This window comes from Carassius gibelio, chromosome B19 (genome assembly GCF_023724105.1).
Source record: "Carassius gibelio isolate Cgi1373 ecotype wild population from Czech Republic chromosome B19, carGib1.2-hapl.c, whole genome shotgun sequence".
In the NCBI taxonomy this organism is placed as follows: Eukaryota; Metazoa; Chordata; class Actinopteri; order Cypriniformes; family Cyprinidae; genus Carassius; species Carassius gibelio.
In genome coordinates this window covers 9,221,323-9,243,379 of record NC_068414.1, presented here as the reverse complement: position 1 = coordinate 9,243,379, position 22,057 = coordinate 9,221,323, and the positions used below count along the sequence as shown (strand labels likewise).

The following is a 22,057-nucleotide window of genomic DNA, read 5'->3' as shown; positions in this document are numbered from 1 at the left end:
AGTTTCGGTTCCTTGCCGCTGTCGCCTCTGGCTTGCTTAGTTACTTCATCTACAGCGATATCATTGACTTGATTGCAAATGAATGCACAGACACTATTTAAACTTAACAGAGATGACATCACTGAATTCAATGATGAACTGCCTTTAACTATCATTTTGCATTATTGACACACTGTTTTCCAAATGAATGTTGTTCAGTTGCTTTGACGCAATGTATTTTGTTTAAAGCGCTATATAAATAAAGGTGACTTTGACTTTGACTTTAGAATTGGGATTGGGCCTCAGTCATTTAGCAGACACTTTTATTCAAATCGACTTACAAATTTAGTATTTGTAAGATACTAAATAGAATAGCAAGAAAATACCAGTGCTATGACAAATATCACTAAATGCAGTACGTGTAGCAAGGATTGCTTTATTTATTTATATAATAAAAGAAAACAGATAGAAAAAGAATTGAGCAAATTAGTGTCAGGGGCCTTTTATTGCTTTTTGTTTATTGTATAATAAATAAAAAGAAAACAAATAGAGAATAGATTCTACAAACAATAGAGAAGCTATTGATCGTTTTTAATAAAGGATTGTATTAGAATAGAGAGTGATCGAGTTAAATGGTCAAAAATTATGAAAGAGGTGTTTTAAGCCGATTCTTGAAGATGGCTAAGGACAAAAGGTGTCTTTTAATTCAGAATCGATTCCTCTATTTACACTTATTCTAGAGATGCCCCAATCCTCTCGACTCTGGCAGCACCTCCATCCTTTACATGAAACAGCGTTTTGAGATTAAAGCCTTTCAGTTCAAGGATTTGTCCAGCAGAAAATAGCTAAATGAGGAGGTAACTAACACATGATCAGAAGCATGATTTGGGCAGACAGGCCAGTGGTTCACGTGTTTCTTCCTACAAACAGATTTACTTCATGTGCTCTACTGAAGTGTGCTTACCCTCTGGGTCGCCTTGCACAGAGACCTGCTTTGATGGAAAGGTGAGTGTGTTCAGAATTTGTGTATATTTACTCAGATGTTCATGATTACAATGACTTATTTCTATAGTCTGCCAGCTGATGTGACTTGTAGTCCATATTCCTGTAGTCTCCCTGAACAAGGCCAGGTGAACCACTGGCACTGGGAGTGTGTGAATCCTTCTGTTGGTGTTGTCTACGTTAGAATAAAATTGTATCTCTACCTTTGCACAATGTTCATTCTGACAGTATGTAGATGTCCAGGGATGCAGATTTATCAGGGGCCAAAAAGCTGAAAACCTCTCAGGATGATCGAGTACTACAATATCAAGTATTGTAGGGGAAAATAGCTTTATTAATACTACATAACTATCCTCAAATAATCTACATTGTGTTTACAAATGTGCAAACCTTAACCTCATTCTTACACAAATTCAGTTATTAGTCATGAGCGGTTTCTGAGATTAGTTTACCTTAAAATCCTCTGATTGGATGCTGTGTTATGACTACAATGCTGCATTAACAAAGATGCTGCAGTAACAACAATGCTGCAGTATCATACAAACAGAAAACTTTGACACTTTTAACCGGATTGGAACACAATGTGTGTGTGTTAATTATTTAAACCCATAACTCTATACACCCCCAAAAAATAAAATAGAAGCTCTAGACATTTAGAAAACTTTTAATGGGAAGTGGTTTTATTTATTGAATGCAGCTACAAAGCAATGTGTTTAAAATTAAGATAATATATTAAAAATAATACGATGAGCTGTTTTGTGCAGCTAAAGTGCTGGAAGCAGATGACACCAGAAGCAAACAAGTTGAATTTACTAATGGCCACACCTGCTCTTACAGGAGAAATCAGGTGGATATTATGAAATGCATGTGACCTTCGATTTACAATAATGATATTTAACATTTAAATGATTACATACATATATGTTTATAAAGTTTTTAGGTAACACCGAATCAGTTTTTCAGTCAGTAGTGCTAACTTTACTCATTGCATGATCTAGTGTATCATGCTTTATTTCTGCTTAGTGAAAGGATGCTATTCATTCTGAAAAAAATAAATAAATAAAGCAGTCTGCAGTCAACAAAGCCAAATCTTCAACAAAACTGTTTTGCAACCACATTATAACACTGTTATATTGCTTATTCAAAACTTAAGCACAACACTTCATTAATTCATACTTAAAACACGCTCTACTATGTGTCATGGGTTTGAGTCTCATGAAATGTATCAACTGGTGAAGTGTAATACTTGTGTGTAGTGGATAAAGGCATTTACCAAATGCATGATGTTGTAACAAAAGCATACTGTCATCAACTGAAATGTTTGACCTAACTTGAATAAACATTTTTGGTTATAACAGTGAATGACTACAGCTACCCTACAGTAACTTCCTGAACTTACTGAAAAAGAGGGCAAAAGGTGTTATTCCAGATATTGTACATTTTCCTTGAGGTCAAAGATGATAAAAGTTCAAAATCCCCCATATTTCATGTTCTTTCTTATCACACATGCATAACTACACATTACTGAAAGTAGTATGACTAAAGCAGTCATTACAAACAGTTTTAGTAACCTATGTCTGACTCTTACACACATAAGATGATTCCGAAAAAAAAAAAAACACACGTTAATACTGATGGAAAAAGAAGTCCATCTTCAGTCATTACTTTTCCTGCTTTCTATGGCACAAAAAGAAATTATAATCAATATTGCAGTGTAACATGACTATAAGATTGTTCATAATTCTGAAATACATATGCATTTTTTTTCTGCTAGATGACTTCTTTACACTCCATTGGATCCTTTAATAAAGGGAAACGAATGAGAAAAATGTTAGAATCATTTAGTATGTTAGAATCACTTCAGTATTCTCTGAAGCAGTTTACCTGGCAGAAGATTTACAATTACTCCATTACGAGTATCCCCTTGAACTCCTCCATTGGTTTCACTCTTTTTTGGGCAAACTAGAGAGGGTTACAAATAAATATGATAAATACAGGTGCAATCTATGTGCATTACTTTCAGGTACTGAAATACATTTTGTTGAAAGCACAACAAAAATGCATTAAGGTGTGTAGTAAAGAAGAGTTTAGTTGTTGGCAATTTAACCACATTATTATAGATTTCAACTATTTAAAGATTTTGGTCATTCATACTCCCCACACAAAATACTAGTTATATTTTTCTCTCTGTAGCAGTCCTGCCGAAGCACCTTTATTAAATAATTAAAGAAAAGTATTAAAAGCAGTGTGCCCAGACTCTGGAATCATATTTTAATACTCACCAAGTATTTTAGCATAACAAAGGTAAAGAAAGACCGCTGCAACAATAACTATTACAAGTACAGCTCCAATCGCAATTCCAGTAATCAGTGAGCCTCCGCAGTCTGGGCATAGTCCATCTGAAAAACACAATTTAATTAAAACACTGAAATGTACATTTAGAGAACTGACATTCAATCCCACTGTTAAGTCTCTAATCGAGAGTGATTTTAAGGGATCCTCTATTTTATCCATAGACTGTAACAAGGGTTTTTGTGTTGCACATTATAAAAACCAATGTTAGCAGGTGTTATATTTTATAGTTTTTGAAAACTGGTTAAGCTTTTTGGTATTATTTTTGTCTTGCAGATCTTCAGTGTCTCACAGGTTGTGGCTTTTTCTCACGTTATAGTACACGGATGACTCATGGTCTCATAATTATTCCTGAGACTGCTCATCCTATGAGAGTGTTTATTTTCGCTGCACATAATGTATTATGTATTCCAAGAGTCATGTAATAAAATATTAATAGTGTAACATGTTATTGTATAAGAAATTGATTGTTTATTTAGTTACAAATGTCTGATTAGGGCTATCAATTTAATGTGTTTAAAAAAAGGTTTTCTTTCATTTATTTCCATAATATTTTTCATGACCTGTGAGATTTTATGTGCGATTAATTTGCCATTAATTTTATTAATTGTTGCATTGTGTAATTAATTTAATTAAACATATTAATCTCTAGACAGCCCTATTTATTTATTTTTGTGAACTGATCTTCAGCCTTTTCTTTTACAATTATTATCCAACAAACCAAAGACACCCTTAAGGGGCCTATTAAAACTCAATAGAGAGTTGCTTCGAAGGAAACTCCCCTGCTTTAATGAGCATTTAATTTAATGCTTTCAGGTTTTGCCTACCCCATTTGGTGATTATTGGCTCTTGGAGGGTTCTGTGAGACACAAAACAATCATATTCTGCTTTTTCATCCTCAGGGATGTCCACACTCTTCTTCAGCTGGTAGGTCCCATCATGGTTTGGTCTGATTCCTGAGGATACAATCTCCTCTTCAGGCAGGGGTGAGCGATATTTCCTAATTACCAGCATCACATCTTTGGGGTAGAAGCCAGTGGCAAAACAGGAGAGTTTGACTTTAGTTTTGTCTTTGTTGCACCTTTTTGCAAACACATGAACATCTGGAGGAGCTGAGGACACAGAAATCAGGGTATCAGTGAGTTATATCTGTATGACAGCTGCAGATCATCAAATAAAACATTTACTCACAGCCGTTTCTGAGCTCCTCATCTCCATAGTCTCTGAATTTGTTAAGCCAGTCCACACACTCTTTCTCCAGGTAGCCCTTGGTGTACTGGTTTAGGATGGGCACATTATCCCACTTCCTCTTGGTTGGTAGAGCTGCATCAACAGGAGCGACCCACTGAGACTCCTTATCATCAAAAGACAGGAAGTTATCTCCATCGTAGCTGTACTCATCAATGCCTCTGGAAAACCTCACTTCATCTCCCTGTTTCTCAATTTCACAACCATGTCTCCACTGAAGAACATGAACATCTGAAATAGACACAAATTAAAATGTTTGTAAGATTTTATTATGATAAAAAATATTAATTTTTTTCATAAAAAAAATATGCATGTTGAATTGTATCAGTGTTACTCACCTGATTCATTGTGTCTCATGCGTTTCATCAAAATGTCGACGTTCACATTAAACCACTGTTCTTTGCTCTTTCTGGACTGGGTGCCTTTCTCCCAGTAATCCTGCTGCATTTTCTCCTTCATCCAGTGCTGTTTGGGAATCTTTCTCTGTTCGATGCTATTGTAATAGTCGATCTCTCTGTCATCTAGCAGACCCATAGCAGTGAACTGATAGATGCCCGGCAGCTCGACAGGTTTAGACAACGCCGTGTAAATGTAATACAGGGAGTGTTTCTCTGCAATAAAGATACATATTATATGTTTTATATCAACTATTGAAGTAAATGTGATAAAAAAAATCTGAAGGGAATGGCAGATAAAACTTGATGTGAACTCTACAGTCTCAAAACATTTCAGTTACAGAAAGAATTGAACAGACTAAATATATTATAACATATAAAGTCAGACCTATAATCCACTGAGACAAAGGAATAAGGCTGGATAAAGTAAAAAATAAAAATATTTCCGTTTATACATAAGGATCGTATTTTTAATTAACATAATTAAAGTGTAATTCAGTTGAACCTGTACTTGTGTCTAATCTTGATCTTATGATCAATAATAAAGGTGTTGGTAAATAAAGGCCACTGCGCTGTTGATCGACGTTTAGTATAAAGTCTGTGGATAGTTGCTTTTAAGTTGACAAAACTTTTATACAGTTATTTTTATGAGTATATAGACACACGTTTAAATGTATTATGTTAGCATACAGTCGTAATCAAATGTTAATTCTTTCGTGACAAAGACGTTTTAGACCAGGAAGTGTAGAGTTACTTTCACTTTCCTTTCTCTGACAAAAAGAGCTAAATGTGATCGTTTACCTGTTTGAAGTGAGGGCTCACAGAGAAGAAAAACACAAAGCAGAGCAAAACTCGCGGTCGGGACAGTCGTGCCCATGGCTGGAAAGATTTTAATTATGATATTTACTGAAGTCTGAATACAACTGCGCAACAACCGAACACAGAAACAGTCTGCTGTGAGAAGATGGCGGATGATGTAGGATAGCCAATAAGAAAATAGTGAGCGATAATTTCATTCGTATCTGGGCAGATGGATTAAAGCAAGATTACTAAATCAACACAAGCCGTGGAGGTGCATGTTCTAGACCGGTTTATTACCTCTAAAAATATTAAACAGCGTGCTTAACGATGTGTTCAGGTTTAATAACATTTATTAATGCCCTATTTCTCATTACAACAAACAGTTCTTCAAGTTCACGTCTTGTTTGGAGCAACGTTTTGGCGACGTAATGCAGCATGGGTGAAATAAAGTAGCGTTACATTAAAATTATATTCCAGCTGACAGTCCAGGCACGTGCACAGGTAGGGCTCAACCTTTTTATGACAGCTTTTTGCCCTTACACTCCGAAGTGCCCTTTATTTTAATTTTTTTTTTTTTTTTAAATCAATGCTATTGGTAACCTTTTACGTCTGTCTTTCTGTTTTACAAATATTTCGCAAATGAAAGTTCTTAAAACGAGCTTGTGTAAATCTTTTTCGATCCTCAAACTGTCAGTAAGCTGATAACTCCGCCCCCTCATTCAACTGAGGTTCCACAGCAGCCGCACAGTAGACAACAGCTGAGCTAAACAAAGTTTTGCGAAGGGTAAATAAATATCTTCTTGTTTGAATAAGTACTACTAAACACTTGTCTATAAAGGCTCATATTTTATTTATTGGATGTCTGTCTGACTGACTGAGACATGTGGGACATCGCCTGAGAGAGAGGGCTAACATTTGCCATCTAGTCATAGCCAATACATAGCCAACACTTAAATAGCCTGTGCATACAGTAGCATTTCATCTTTTATAAAATGCGATTTTGGCCAAATGCATTTTACCACAGGAAAAACCGAGCGCTCCGTCTATATAGCTACAAAAACTAGTTTGTAACATGTAGATGAAAATGTGATGTGACAAAGGACGCGATATTGATGTGCGCGTGCGCAGTAAACCAGGGTAGGAAAATCTGACACGGTAGGATAAAATGTCAGGACGTAGCGGCAGGTGCCGTCGCCGTTTTAATGACGAAAAAAAAAAAAAAAAAAAAAATCACATTTGCACACATTTGCTGGTCAAAAACTAAATATATTGGTAAGTGATACAACAACATATAATTTGTTTTTACCATCGGAAAATCATAACAGGTGTGCCCCTGCGCTGTTTCGTACTGGAACTTACACAAAGCGACGAGTGATCCTCGTCACCTAGATAACATATTTCTAAGAAATTTCTTCTTTGATTTATGATTGCTGATACACTTAATTTATTAACATTTAGGCTAATCATGTTATGGTATACTCTCCGCTTGTCCTCACATGTATAAAATGTAGTAAAACATGGTTTTACTACAGTAATGTAGTAGTAACTAAAAAAAATGACAGAAGATCACTGTGAAATCTTTATAGTTTATCATGCAGAATGTAATTCATGATTCATTCCAAGGCTTCATTTATTTGATCCAAAATACAGCAAAAACACTTATATTGTGTAATATTTTTAAAATTTTAAATAACTATTTTCTATTTGAATATATTTTAAAATGTAATTTATTTTTGTGATCAAAGCTGAATTTTCAGCATCATTACATCAGTACTCTTCAGTGTCACGTGATCCTTCAGAAATGCTTTTCACTGCAACTGTACTTTTCACACTGTTTTTATTTATTTTTTCATTGCTGGCTTATTTTAGGGAAAGTGTAGTGGATAAGAGACCTTCAAGAGACCAACATCCCTGGTCCACCACAGTATCAAATTTTTGCCAGTTAGGCGGATACATATTGGATATGTTATAGTAACGATATGGCTATAGTTTCTTGTAATCTGGAATTGAGTTGGACATAATTACTTAAATTATATTTCAAAAAAGTTTGTCAAAAATACTTAATTCATTGCTCACCTTCCCCTCTTCTCAATGTCATTCATAATCATGTTAACCAAATAATACAAATTAGCTTATAAAACCAAACAGAATAGCTAAAAAAGAGAATATATAATTTTTTTTTCTTTGCAAAGTTCATAAAAAAAGTAGATAAAGTTCAATAAAAAAAGATCTTGGTTTTATAAGTTTTATAAGCTAATTTGTATTATTTGGTTAACATGTTTATGTATGAGTCAAGTTTTTTTTTTCTATATAAATGCAATTTAAAAAAAGAGGGAGTCTATATTATCTATAGATAATATATACTATCTAATTATCTTATATTATTATTATGGTTGTTATTATCTTGAATAAATCTAAAGCTTTTGAGACTATTATTTTGTGTTATTGAATTTGTCATGAAGATGTGACCATTTCTTCCTTTTATGCTGGCTTACTAAATAATCTTGATATAATAAAAAGGGAGGGGGTGCCCTTTTTTGGTTTCAGCACATGCCCCTCAAAAGGTCTGTGCACGGCCCTGTGACAGTCGGTATGTTTGGGCTTTGTTTTAATGGGTTTGAGTTTAATTAACCATTATTAACCATTTAGACAATCTAAAGCAACACTCACGACCACTGAAGTTGCAGTTATGTTTTATTTTCTGTTCTACTAAATGTTAAATAACAGGTAGATATTTTAAGCAGTCAGTTATCACAATGAAAACAGCTGTCATATTTGTAAAATGTTGTCTTATAATGTTAAAACTAAAATTGAAACTAATCATAATTTCTCTAAACAAGAATAGCCTAAATAGGCTACTGTAGATCCCACAAAAATACTATTGATTTGACACCATGAAAAATTATTGTAATGACAATATAAATCACCCTAATAAGACAGAAATGTGTTAGGTGGCCTTAACTACTCTGTATTTACATAAAGAAAGTAAAACACCTCTGCTGATACTGAGGTGAGATATACTGCATAAGATTAGGGTCAGGTTTGCTGTTGTGGTAGGTTTTAGGTCTAGGGATCAATATGTAATCATAATTACAGAATTTAATTACTATAAAAGTATATTTGTATTTACTTTTTAAATACAAGTAGCCTACAATGTAAAACATGTTTGTACACAATGCAGTGTACCGAATGATTATTTAAATGTAAGTACATAGTAAGGCCATCTAATATAAAGGTGTTGGTAAATAAAGGCCCCTGCGCTTCCATGTTGATCGACGTTTAGGACATCAATCTGTGGAGAGTTGCTTTTGACAAAACTCTTATATAATTATTTGTATGAGCATATGGATACACTTTTAAAAGTATTATGTTAGCATACATTCGTAATCAAATTTAAATTATTTAGTGACAACGCCGTTTTAGACACCAGGAAGTGTAGAGTTACTTTCACTTTCTTTCTCTGACAAAAACAGCAAAATGTGATCGTTTACCTGTTTGAAGTGAGGGCTCACAGAGAAGAAAAACACAAAGCAGAGCAAAACTCGCGGTCGGCACAGTCGTGCCCATGGCTGGAAAGCTTTTAATTCTCTGTAAACTTTCCTGATATTTACTGAAGTCTGAATACAACTGCGCAACAACCGAACACAGAAACAGTCTGCTGTCAGAAGATGGCGGATGAAGTTGACAACTAATTTCCAGGGAAAGTTTATTTATTTATTTATTATTTTATTATTAACATTATCAAAGGGAAACAGATAAAAAAATGACAACAAAACAATACAATAACAATTAAAAGGAAATAAAAAAACAATAAAAGTTAACATTTATTTATGAATACATTTTTTTCTTTTTTTTTTTTACAACATTGAATGTTTTTACGGCTTTTTTTAATTAGAGGAAATTCTTTAAAGTGATGAGAAAAACTACTTTTCAAGATTATAAAAAAAATATAATTCTTAAAGAGTATCCCAGATGATTATTTGGAAATTAGAACATTTTACAAGCATGCTCTGGGATTTTTTTACTGGTATTATAAACTATATATATATATAAAAAATAATGATTGTCAGAACTGTCAGAGTTGTTGATATCAAATGCCACAGATCTGCCGTTCAGTGATGCTCTCACTCTATAGACTGTTATTTTAGAAGTGAATGTCCTTATGCAAGCTGGTTTTAACCAGTGGAGGTCTTAATCTGAAACACAGACATTAATATTTGTTATTCAGTTTACTATTAGGAGTGGCTAAATATTAGGCAACTGATGTTTGGTATTTCCATGTGAGTCTCTAAGACACTTTTAATCAAGAGGTAGCTACCATTGTCTACGCTTTATTTAAAATCAGAGGATGTCCAGTATTCCCAAATGTAGAGTTCACTTCAATGTGTAAGGGATGCTTAAAAATAGCTATCCACATTCTGGTCCTTAAGTCTGCTTTTGTCTGATTACTCTAACTTTCTTTGGGTCATATCTATGGAGGTGTATGTCATCAAACATTTGCAGTTCATCCAGAATGCTGCAGTCTCTGGCTGATGTTCAGACTTCCCAAATATTTACATGAGACTTGTCTACTCTGCACCTTCTGCTGCTGGTTCCCTGTCCCTGCTAGTTCAAACCCCAGGATCCACAATTTGGCGAATCTTTTAAGGCTTAACCATTTTGTTGACCATATGATATTTTTCCTGTGCTACCCTAACCTGAGGGAAAACAGAAACATGTTAAGGTGTTCCCTCTGGCTGCACTGATATTATATTAAAATATAGTTACCACGAGGTTCACTGACTCCTGAGAGCTAGTGGAACTGCCGTCTGGACTTGGATCAGAACTTCCTTTTCCTGTTGAGAAACAGTAAATTGTCAAAGTGTTTCTCCAGTGCTGTGCATGAGATGACATATTACACAGGGATGCACCAATCAATCAATCAATAAAAAAAAGAGAACGAGAAAGGCAAAAACAGCAGCATTAAGTAAAACTGGTGAAAAGCTTTGTGTGCACAATGAGATTCATAAGATTATAGTTTGAATTACAGAAACATAAAATGACGCATTTACAGATGCAACCTGATTTTGGTGTATTATTTAAGAAAACCAAAGTGGCATATTCACCAGAGTCAGAACCAGGCTGACTTCCTCTTTTTTCCGTTTTAGATTTAACAGATATTCAAGTTAAGCAGCAATACAAGTCACATCAGAGATTTTGAACTGCACAGTGAAATGCTTTATGTCTTAACATGTATCTCCAATGCCTGGATATTTTACTTACATTACACTTTGATTCCAAAATATTTGAACAGTGTTTACACATTTAATGGACAATTTGTATACAATTAACGTCACCTTTTAAAACATAGCTAACAAAATTAATTGCTCTATCCTAGGATCTGTTATTAGCCCTCTCTTGTACTTTTAAAGAAATTTTACAATGTTAAAACATGAAATAAGTGTAACCAGTTCTTAATCTGTATGCTATATGCTTGTTCAGTGGAAATCAAAAGCATTTTATAATAACTACACCATGATTGTATAATAAAATAATTTTTGTCTTGGGGACAATTATTCCTTTGAAAACACAAAACTGATAATAAGAAAGTATGGTTTATCATTATTCAGTCCATACTCACCAGCGATGTTTCTCCTCTTCATTAAGAAGAAAGCCAATCCACCGACTCCCAGCATAAGCACGACTCCAATCACTACTCCAATCACCAAACTCATCATATTCCCTTCAGTGTAGTCCTGGCATTTTCCATCTATACAAATACAAAATAAATATTTAAAATCAATCTGAACTGATCAAGGATAGAACAAGAAGAAGAAAAAAAATAAAATAAATAAGTTCACAATTTAAAAGCCTTTTGATTTGAATATCATGTGAAAATTTGGTCTTTTTCTAATTACCCCATTTAATGACAATTGGCACTGGGAGGGTTCTGTGAGACACAAAACAATCATATTCTGCTTTTTCATCCTCCTGGATAATCACACTCTTCTTCAGCTGGAAGGTCCCATCATGGTTTGGTCTGATTCCTGAGGATACAATCTCCTCTTCAGGCAGGGGTGAGCGATATTTCCTGATGCTCAATATCACATCTTTGGGGTAAAAGCCAGTGGCAAAACAGGAGAGTTTGACTTTGGTTTTGTCACTGGTGGACCTTTTTGCGAACACATGAACATCTGGAGGAGCTGAGGACACAGAAATCAGGGTATCAGTGAGTTATATCTGTATGACAGCTGCAGATCATCAACAAACATTTACTCACAGCCGTTTCTGAGCTCCCCATCTCCATATTCTCTGAATTTGTTAAGCCAGTCCACACACTCTTTCTCCAGGTAGCCCTTGGTGTACTGGTTTAGGATGGGCACATTATCCCATTTCCTCTTGGTTTGAAGAGCTGCATCAACAGGAGCGACCCACTGAGACTCCTTATCATCAAAAGACAGGAAGTTAGCCCCATCATAGCTGTACTCATCAATGCCTCTGGAAAACCTCACTTCATCTCCCTGTTTCTCAATTTCACAACCATGTCTCCACTGAAGAACATGAACATCTGAAATAGACACACATTCAAATGATTGTGATTTAGATGATAATAAAAAATGTTCATAAAAATATGCATGTTGAATTGTATCAGTGTTCCTCACCTGATTCATTGTGTCTCATGCGTTTCATCAGAATGTCGACGTTCACATTAAACCACTGTTCTTTGCTCTTTCTGGACTGGGTGCCTTTCTCCCAGTAATCCTGCTGCATTTTCTCCTTCATCCAGTGCTGTTTGGGAATCTTTCTCTGTTCGATGCTATTGTAATAGTCGATCTCTCTGTCATCTAGCAGACCCATAGCAGTGAACTGATAGATGCCCGGCCGCTCGACAGGTTTAGACAACGCCGTGTAAATGTAATACAGGGAGTGTTTCTCTGCAATAAAGATACATATTATATGTTTTATATCAACTATTAAAGTAAATGTGATTAAAAAAAAAAGGTAGCTACATTGCTGAAGGAAACGGCAGATAAAACTTGGTGTGAACTCTACGGTCTCAAAACATTTCAGTTACAGAAAGAATTGAACAGACTAAATATATTATAACATATAAAGTCAGACCTATAATTCACTGAGACAAAGGAATAAGGCTGGATAAAGTAAAAAAAATATACTTTTTTTATTTGTTTACTAGGCCAGAATTTCTGTTTATACATAAGGATCATATTTTTAAGTGAGAAAGTGAAGTGACATTCAGCCAAGTATGGTGACCCATACTCAGAATTTGTGCTCTGCATTTAACCCATCCGAAGTGCACACACACAGAGCAGTGAACACACGCACACAAACACTGTGAACACACTCGGAGCAGTGGGCAGCCATTTATGCTGCGGCGCCCAGGGAGCAGTTGGGGGTTCGATGCCTTGCTCAAGGGCACCTAAGTCATGGTATTGAAGGTGGAGAGAGAGCTGTTCATGCACAAACCCCCACCCACAATTCCCTCCGGCCCGAGACTAGAACCCACAACCCTTTGATTGGGAGTCCAACCCTCTAACCATTAGGCCACGACTTCCCCAAGATTTTTAACTAACATAATTAAAGTATTATTCAGTTGAACCTGTACTTGTGTCTAATCCTGGTCTCGATCTTATGATCAATAATAAAGGTGTTGGTAAATAAAGGCCCCTGCGCTGCCATGCTGATCGACGTTTAGTATCAAGTCTGTGGAGAGTTGCTTTTAAAATGACAAAACTCTTATATAATTATTTTTATGAGTATATAGATACACGTTTAAATGCATTACATTAACATACATTCGTAATCAAATTTAAATTTGTGGCAAAGACGTTTTAGACACCAGGAAGTGTAGAGTTACTTTTACTTTCTTTCTCTGACAAAAACAGCAAAATGTGATCGTTTACCTGTTTGAAGTGAGGGCTCACAGAGAAGAAAAACACAAAGAAGAGCAAAACTCGCGGTCGGGACAGTCGTACCCATGGCTGGAAAGATTTTAATTCTCTGTAAACTCTCCTGATATTTACTGAAGTCTGAATACAACTGCGCAACAACCGAACGCGGAAACAGGCTGCTGTCAGAAGATGGTGCATGATGCTGACAACTAATTTCCTCAGGAAGTTGCTAAAGGCAGATACCTTTAAATAGTTTTTTTTTTTAACACAGAACAAATATCATACAGAGCACAGCGAAAGACAATCAGTGTAATTAAAAGTGTGACATTAATTAGTAACAGGGGATCTAAAAATAATGTAATAATATTTTAAACGTGTTCATGACTTTTTTTATTTTAACAATTTCAGTGAAGATATAAACCAATCAAATTCAGCTACAAATACCTTAAATATCGGGGACGAGTTTAAGCACTTTTGTTTATGTATATACAATTTTGCCAGCAATATGAATAAATTAACAATGTATTCAAGACCTTTGTTAACATTTTTTTCATAGTACACAATAATGTCCTTTAAAGAAAAACAGTAAAATTTAAAAATTAAATCTGCCAATTCCTTCCAAAACTTCTGGGTAATTTTACAAACAAAACATAAATGTGTTAACACCTCTTTCTCATTTTTACAAAAATAACATAAATCATCAATATCAGAGTATCTTGAAATTATTGATTTAACAGAGTAGATGGTTTGCAAAATTTGAAAATGTATTTCTTTATTTTTGTTATTGATACAATATTTAAAAGGGATTAACCATGCAGTCTTCAAATGAATATCATCTATAATAGAGTTTAAAAAAATCATCTAGGTGTTATTTTATTTTGTTTTGGGAAAACAGTGAAATATGTTTGTTATTCCATTTTTACCGATCAGTTCAAGACATTTTAAAATTAATTTTGGTTTTGTCATTACTACAGAGTTATAGTGAATATGACTTTGAACCAGATGAACAAGAGTAGGAGGAATAGCTTTAATGACCAAATTAAATTCCTTAAAATGCACAGGGAAATTGTGGATTTGCATGAATTGTTCTTAAGTTAAAAGATTCCCAGAATTATCAAACATATTTATAAGATGATTAATATCCTTGTTAAACCAGTTTCTTAAAAATAAAGATCTATTGGCAATCGTTATATTGATATTATTCCAAGTGAAGGTAGTGTGAGGAGAGAAATTGTGTGAGTAGCAAATTTCCAGGCTAAAAGCACTTGCTGGTGGAATTTTGACAATTTAAGAGGAAGTTTAGAAATATTAAAGTCACAAGTTAACAGAAAGGCCACCTATTTTGATTAAAGAGACTGTGTGGAATGTGGTTCCAAAGGGAGAAACGATTAATAAAAAAAATTTAATCCAACTTTAAAAGTTCTGTTAACATCTTCAAGATAAAGTACTTCCAGACCCGCTTCAGCTTTCTTATTAGTAAGAACCCTTTAGTCTTTGGGATTTGTTTTTCCAAATAAAAGAATAAAACAGATGATTGATATCTTTAGAATAAAAGTCTTCAACATATATAGATAGGGAGTGATAGACAGATCGAGATAAGCCTTCTGTTTTAAATAATAGGACACGACCATAAACAGACCAACAGTTTAATAACGCTTTGGTCTTTTTTAATCTAGAGGAGAAATTTAAGTTTTGTCTTTCTGTAACATCCTTTGTTACAAGAAATCCTAGGTATTTGACAGAGGATCTCACTGGAATATTACTAATAACTTTATCATTTAAATTGTGTAAAGGAAGGATTTCACATTTGGATACATTTATAATTAAGCCAGAAGCCTTAAAGAAGCTATTAATGAAGGAGATAGCAGTAGAAATGAGATGAGCCCTTTTATAAAAATAAGGTTGTGTCATCCACCACTTGTGAAATTTTTATTACTTTACCAAAAATTTGGAGACCTTGAATTTGTTTATTATTAACAATACCAATGGATAATAATTTGACAACCAACAAAAATAAAAAGGGGAAAATTGTACACCGTGAGTACATTGTGCCAAATGATTATTTAAATGTAAGTACATAGTAAGGCCATCTAATATAAAGGTGTTGGTAAATAAAGGCCCCTGCGCTGCCATGTTGATCGACGTTTAGGACATCAATCTGTGGAGAGTTGCTTTTAAGTTGACAAAACTCTTATATAATTATTTTTTATGAGTATATTTATACACTTTTAAATGTATTATGTTAGCATACATTCGTAATCAAATTGAAATTATTTCGTGACAAAGACGTTTTAGACCAGGAAGTGTAGAGTTACTTTCACTTTCTTTCTCTGACAAAAACAGCAAAATGTGATCATGGTTTATACCTCTAAAAATGATAAACAGCGTGATAAACGATGTGTTCAGGATTAATAACATTTATTAATGCCCTATTTCTCATTACAACATACAGTTCTTCCGCCAAGGTTACGTCTTGTTTGGAGCAACGTTTTGGCGACGTGATGCAACATGGGCGAAATAAAGTAGCTTTACTTTAAAATTATATTCCAGCTGACAGTCGGTATGTTTGGGCTTTGTTTTAATGGGTTTGAGTTTAATTAACCATTATTAACCATTATACCATCTAAAGCAACACTCACGACCACTGAAGTTGCAGTTATGTTTTATTTTCTGTTCTACTAAATGTTAAATAACAGGTAGATATTTTAAGCAGTCAGTTATCACAATGGAAACAGCTGTCATTTTTGTCAATTCTTGTCTTATAAGGTTAAAGCTAAAAATAAAACTAATAATAATTTCTCGAAACAAGAATAGCCTAAATAGGCTACTGTATATCCCACATAAATAAATAAAAAATTCCATTGATTTGACACCATGAAAAATTATTGTAATGACAATATAAATCACCCTAATAAGACAGAACTGTGTTAGGTGGCCTTAACTACTCTGTATTTACATAAAGAAAGTAAAAATATATTTACTGTGCTCATATTGTAAAACACTTCTGCTGATACTGAGGTGGGATATACTGTATAAGATTAGGGTCAGGTTTGCTGTTGTGGTAGGTTTTAGGTCTAGGGATCAGTCAACAGTGTAATCATACATCTAATTACAGAAATGAATTACTATAAAAAAAAATTACTGCATTTTCTTTATTTGTCTTTTTAAATACAAGTAGCCTACAATGTAAAACACGTTTGTACACAATAAGTGCATTGCACTTAATGATTATTTAAATGTAAGTACATAGTAAGGCCATCTAATATAAAGGTGTTGGTAAATAAAGGAACCTGCGCTGCCATGTTGATCGACGTTTAGGACATCAATCTGTGGATAGTTGCTTTTAAGTTGACAAAACTTTTATACAATTATTTGTATGAGTATTTAGATACACTTTTTAAATGTATTATGTTAGCATACATTCGTAATCAAATCTAAATTATTTTGTGACAACGCCGTTTTAGACACCAGGAAGTGTAGAGTTACTTTCACTTAGTTTCTCCAACTAAAAAGAGCAAAATGTGATGGTTTACCTGTTTGAAGTGAGGGCTCACAGAGAAGAAAAACACAAAGCAGAGCAAAACTCGAGGTCGGGACAGTCGTACCCATGGCTGGAAAGATTTTAATTCTCTGTAAACTATCCTGATATTTACTGAAGTCTGAATACAACTGCGCAACAACCGAACACAGAAACAGTCTGCTGTGAGAAGATGGCGGATGATGCTGACAACTAATTTCCTCAGGAAGTTGCTAAAGGCAGATACCTAGTTTTTTAAATAGTTTTTTTAACACAGAACAAATATCATACAGAGCACAGCGAAAGACAATCAGTGTAATTAAAAGTGTGACATTAATTAGTAACAGGGGATCTAAAAATAATGTAATAATATTTTAAACGTGTTAATGACTTTTTGTATTTTAACAATTTCAGTGAAGATATAAACCAATCAAATTCAGCTACAAATACCTTAAATATCGGGGACGAGTTTAAGCACTTTTGTTTATGTATATACAATTTTGCCAGCAATATGAATAAATTAACAATGTATTCAAGACCTTTGTTAACATTTTTTTCATAGTACACAATAATGTCCTTTAAAGAAAAACAGTAAAATTTTCATTTTTCTAGAGGAGAAATTTAAGTTTTGTCTTTCTGTAACATCCTTTGTTACAAGAAATCCTAGGTATTTGACAGAGGATCTCACTGGAATATTACTAATAACTTTATCATTTAAATTGTGTAAAGGAAGGATTTCACATTTGGATACATTTATAATTAAGCCAGAAGCCTTAAAGAAGCTATTAATGAAGGAGATAGCAGTAGAAATGAGATGAGCCCTTTTATAAAAATAAGGTTGTGTCATCCACCACTTTTTTAATTACTTTACCAAAAATTTGGAGACCTTGAATTTGTTTATTATTAACAATACCAATGGATAATAATTTGACAACCAACAAAAATAAAAAGGGGAAAATTATACACCGTAAGTACATTGTGCCAAATGATTATTTAAATGTAAGTACATAGTAAGGCCATCTAATATAAAGGTGTTGGTAAATAAAGGCCCTCGACGTTTAGGACATCAATCTGTGGATAGTTGCTTTTAAGTTGACAAAACTCTTATACAATTATTTTTTATGAGTATATTTAAACACTTTTAAATGTATTATGTTAGCATACATTCGTAATCAAATTGAAATTATTTTGTGACAACGCCGTTTTAGACCAGGAAGTGTAGAGTTACTTTCACTTTCTTTCTCTGACAAAAACAGCAAAATGTGATCGTTTACCTGTTTGAAGTGAGGGCTCACAGAGAAGAAAAACACAAAGAAGAGCAAAACTCGCGGTCGGGACAGTCGTACCCATGGCTGGAAAGCTTTTAATTATCTGTAAACTCTCCTGATATTTACTGAAGTCTGAATACAACTGCGCAACAACCGAACGCGGAAACAGTCTGCTGTGAGAAGATGGTGCATGATGCTGACAACTAATTTCCTCAGGAAGTTGCTAAAGGCAGATACCTAGTTTTTTTTTTATTGTTTTTTTAACACAGAACAAATATCATACAGAGCACAACGAAAAACAATCAGTGTAATTAAAAGTGTGACATTAATTAGTAACAGGGGATCTAAAAATAATGTAATAAAATTTATAATGTTTTCATTACTTTTTTTATTTTATCAATTTCAATGAAGATATAAACCAATCAAATTCACCTACAAATACCTTAAATATTGGGGATGAGTTTAAGCACTTTTGTTTATGTATATACAATTTTGCCAGCAATATGAATAAATTAACAATGTATTCAAGACCTTTGTAGACATTTTTTTTTTCACACAATAATGTCCTTTAAAGAAAAACAGTATAGATCCTTTACAAGATTAAAAATTAAATATGCCAATTCCTTCCAAAACTTCTGGGTAATTTTACAAACAAAACACAAATGTGTTAACACCTCTTTCTCATTTTTACAAAAATAACATAAATCATCAATATCAGAGTATCTTGAAATGATTGATTTAACAGAGTAGATGGTTTGCAAAATTTGAAAATGTATTTCTTTATTTTTGTTATTGATACAATATTTAAAAGGGATTAACCATGCAGTCTTCAAATGAATATCATCTATAATAGAGTTTAAAAAAATCATCTAGGTGTTATTTTATTTTGTTTGGGAAAACAGTGAAAATATGTTTGTTATTGCATTTTTTACCAATCAGTTCAAGACATTTTAAAATTAATTTTGGTTTTGTCATTACTACAGAGTTATAGTGAATATGACTTTGAACCAGATGAACAAGAGTAGGAGGAATAGCTTTAATGACCAAATTAAATTCCTTAAAATGCACAGGGAAATTGTGGATTTGCATGAATTGTTCTTAAGTTAAAAGATTCCCATAATTATCAAACATATTTATAAGATGATAAATATCCGTATTAAACCAGTTTCTTAAAAATAAAGATCTATTGGCAATCGTTATATTGATATTATTCCAAGTAAAGGTAGTGTGAGGAGAGAAATTGTGTGAGTAGCAAATTTCCAGGCTAAAAGCACTTGCTGGTGGAATTTTGACAATTTAAGAGGAAGTTTAGAAATATTAAAGTCACAAGTTAACAGAAAGGCCACCTATTTTGATTAAAGAGACTGTGTGGGATGTGGTTCCAAAGGGAGAAACGATTAATCAAACATTTTTTAATCCAAATGACTTTAAAAGTTCTGTTAACATCTTCAAGATGAAGTATTTCCAGACCCGCTTCAGCTTTCTTATTAGTAAGAACCCTTTAGTCTTTGGGATTTGTTTTTCCAAATAAAAGAATAAAAAAGATAATTGATATCTTTAGAATAAAAGTTTTTAACATATATAGATAGGGAGTGATAGACAGATCGAGATAAGCCTTCTGTTTTAGATAATAGGACACGACCATAAACAGACCAACAGTTTAATAACGCTTTGGTCTTTTTTAATCTAGAGGAGAAATTTAAGTTTTGTCTTTCTGTAACATCCTTGTTACAAGAAATCCTAGGTATTAGACAGAGGATCTCACTGGAATATTACTAATAACTCACATTTGGATACATTTATAATTAAACCAGAAGCCTTAAAGAAGATATTGAAGGTTTTGTTATCTGCCAATTGTGAATGTTTTTATTTCTTTACCACTTATGTAAAGCGCGTATGTACACAATAAGTGCATTGTACCAAAGTACATAGTAAGGCCATCTAATATAAAGGTGTTGGTAAATAAAGGAACCTGCGCTGCCATGTTGATCTGTGGAGAGTTGCTTTTGAGTTGACAAAACTGTTGTTATACAATTATTAATATGAGTAGATACACTTTTAAATGTATTACATTAGCATACATTCGTAATCAAATTTTAGTTCTTTCGTGACAAAACCGTTAGGCAATAACGTTAGACCAGGAAGTGTAGAGTAACTTTCACCTTGTTTCTCCGACAAAAACAGCAAAATGTGATCGTTTACCTGTTTGAAGTGAGGGCTCACAGAGAAGAAAAACACAAAGCAGAGCAAAACTCGCGGTCGGGACAGTCGTGCCCATGGCTGGAAAAATTTTCATTCTCTGTAAACTATCCTGATATTTACTGGAGTCTGAATACAATTGCGCAACAACCGAATCAGAAAATGGCGGATGATGCTGACAACTGAGTCATTCTACGAAACGGGTGCCATTTCCATGTTGCAGTTTTCCAAATTTTCATGAAGAACAAACTTTTTTTTCTTTTTCTTACAACTTTACAGATATGTTAATCCTCCAAAAAACATATTTTCCCACCTCAGGCACAAAATCCTTAATAATATTATGCTTTTTATTCAGGCAAGGGAGTCTTTCTTGTACCACCCCATCACGGACAATATGTATGCCAGTAGAGTAGTAAAACAAGAAATTTATTTTTTAAATCTAATGTTTTCCTAATAGTAAAATGTCCCTTTTTTGGAAGCCATCAATAGAAAGTCTGTAAGTTAATCATTTTTTTTTATTCTTAGTTTTTTTTATCTTGAAAAATGAATTTGACATTTCAATGGCCTCATTGTTTGTACTAAAAAAACGAATACACTTAAAAAATACCAATAAAGTTACATTTATTTGATTAGTTCAAACAACAACAACATCATTCAACATTAATTTTTGTAAAATTTCACTTATTTTACATACAATTGTAACAAAATGACCCTGTGACGGGGTGGTAACTGATGTCACGGAGTGGTTCACTGTGACAGGGTGGTATGAACAATGCGTTTATCTATATGATATGCTTGTTTTAAACTTTATACAACTGGGGAGGGAAACATTAAACTTAGAGATTTAATGGAAAACATTGGTGATGCTCTGAAAAAAAAAAAGAGCATCATATCAGTGACAGGGAGAGTCGCATCCACACATCCCTCTGTATTTCCATGTGGCGGGATGTCACAGGCTGTGGTGTTTGAATGATTTCAAGCACATCATCGAAGAGATACCAGAGGAAGTCATCTCTTGGAGGCCAGAAGAACCTATTGGCTCCAACACGGTGCATACACTTTACAAGGGCATGTGTTTCATCTGTTTCCATGATGATCCCAGGATAAAGATCATTATCATATTTAAGCAAACACCACTTCCCAATGAGATCTTCACTATCCCAAGCAATTGCTTCTGTTGGAACCTTTTGGAGTGTTTTGTTAAAAGAGAAATGCTGTGTGGTGAAGCACTGACATCTTAGCTGGTTTTGCGTGGAGCACATGCAACTAACTTCCCGGTAAAGGATTTTTTTGAGTGAGTGATAGGGATAGTGATTGAGTGACAGTGAGTGAGTTAAATAGATTGAGTGAGTGTAAGACATAGTGAGTAATAAGTGTTTGAGTGATATAGTGAGTGAGTGAATGAAC

The 22,057-nt window shown here is 33.8% G+C and overlaps 1 protein-coding gene and 1 long non-coding RNA gene across 15 annotated transcripts in view; one reads left to right on the top strand and one right to left on the bottom strand.

Moving 5' to 3' along the window:
• Nucleotides 1–1,629: 1,629 nt before the first annotated feature.
• Nucleotides 1,630–22,057, bottom strand: part of LOC127979204 (H-2 class I histocompatibility antigen, alpha chain) — a 29,967-nt gene continuing 9,539 nt past the window's right edge. For 2 of the 14 annotated variants that reach the window (XM_052584496.1, XM_052584497.1), the window contains exons 8-9: nt 10,545–10,612; nt 9,470–9,973 (exon numbers count right to left, since the gene is read on the bottom strand). In XM_052584496.1, coding sequence (XP_052440456.1) covers nt 9,953–9,973; nt 10,545–10,612 — 89 coding nt within the window. In that variant the 3' untranslated portion in view covers nt 9,470–9,952. The other 12 variants (XM_052584509.1, XM_052584503.1, XM_052584510.1 and 9 more) reach the window with 12 other exon arrangements.
• Nucleotides 13,501–18,707, top strand: LOC127979240 (uncharacterized). The gene is made up of 3 exons (XR_008158755.1): nt 13,501–13,734; nt 17,256–17,433; nt 18,693–18,707. It is a non-coding gene; the product is annotated as an uncharacterized LOC127979240 (long non-coding RNA).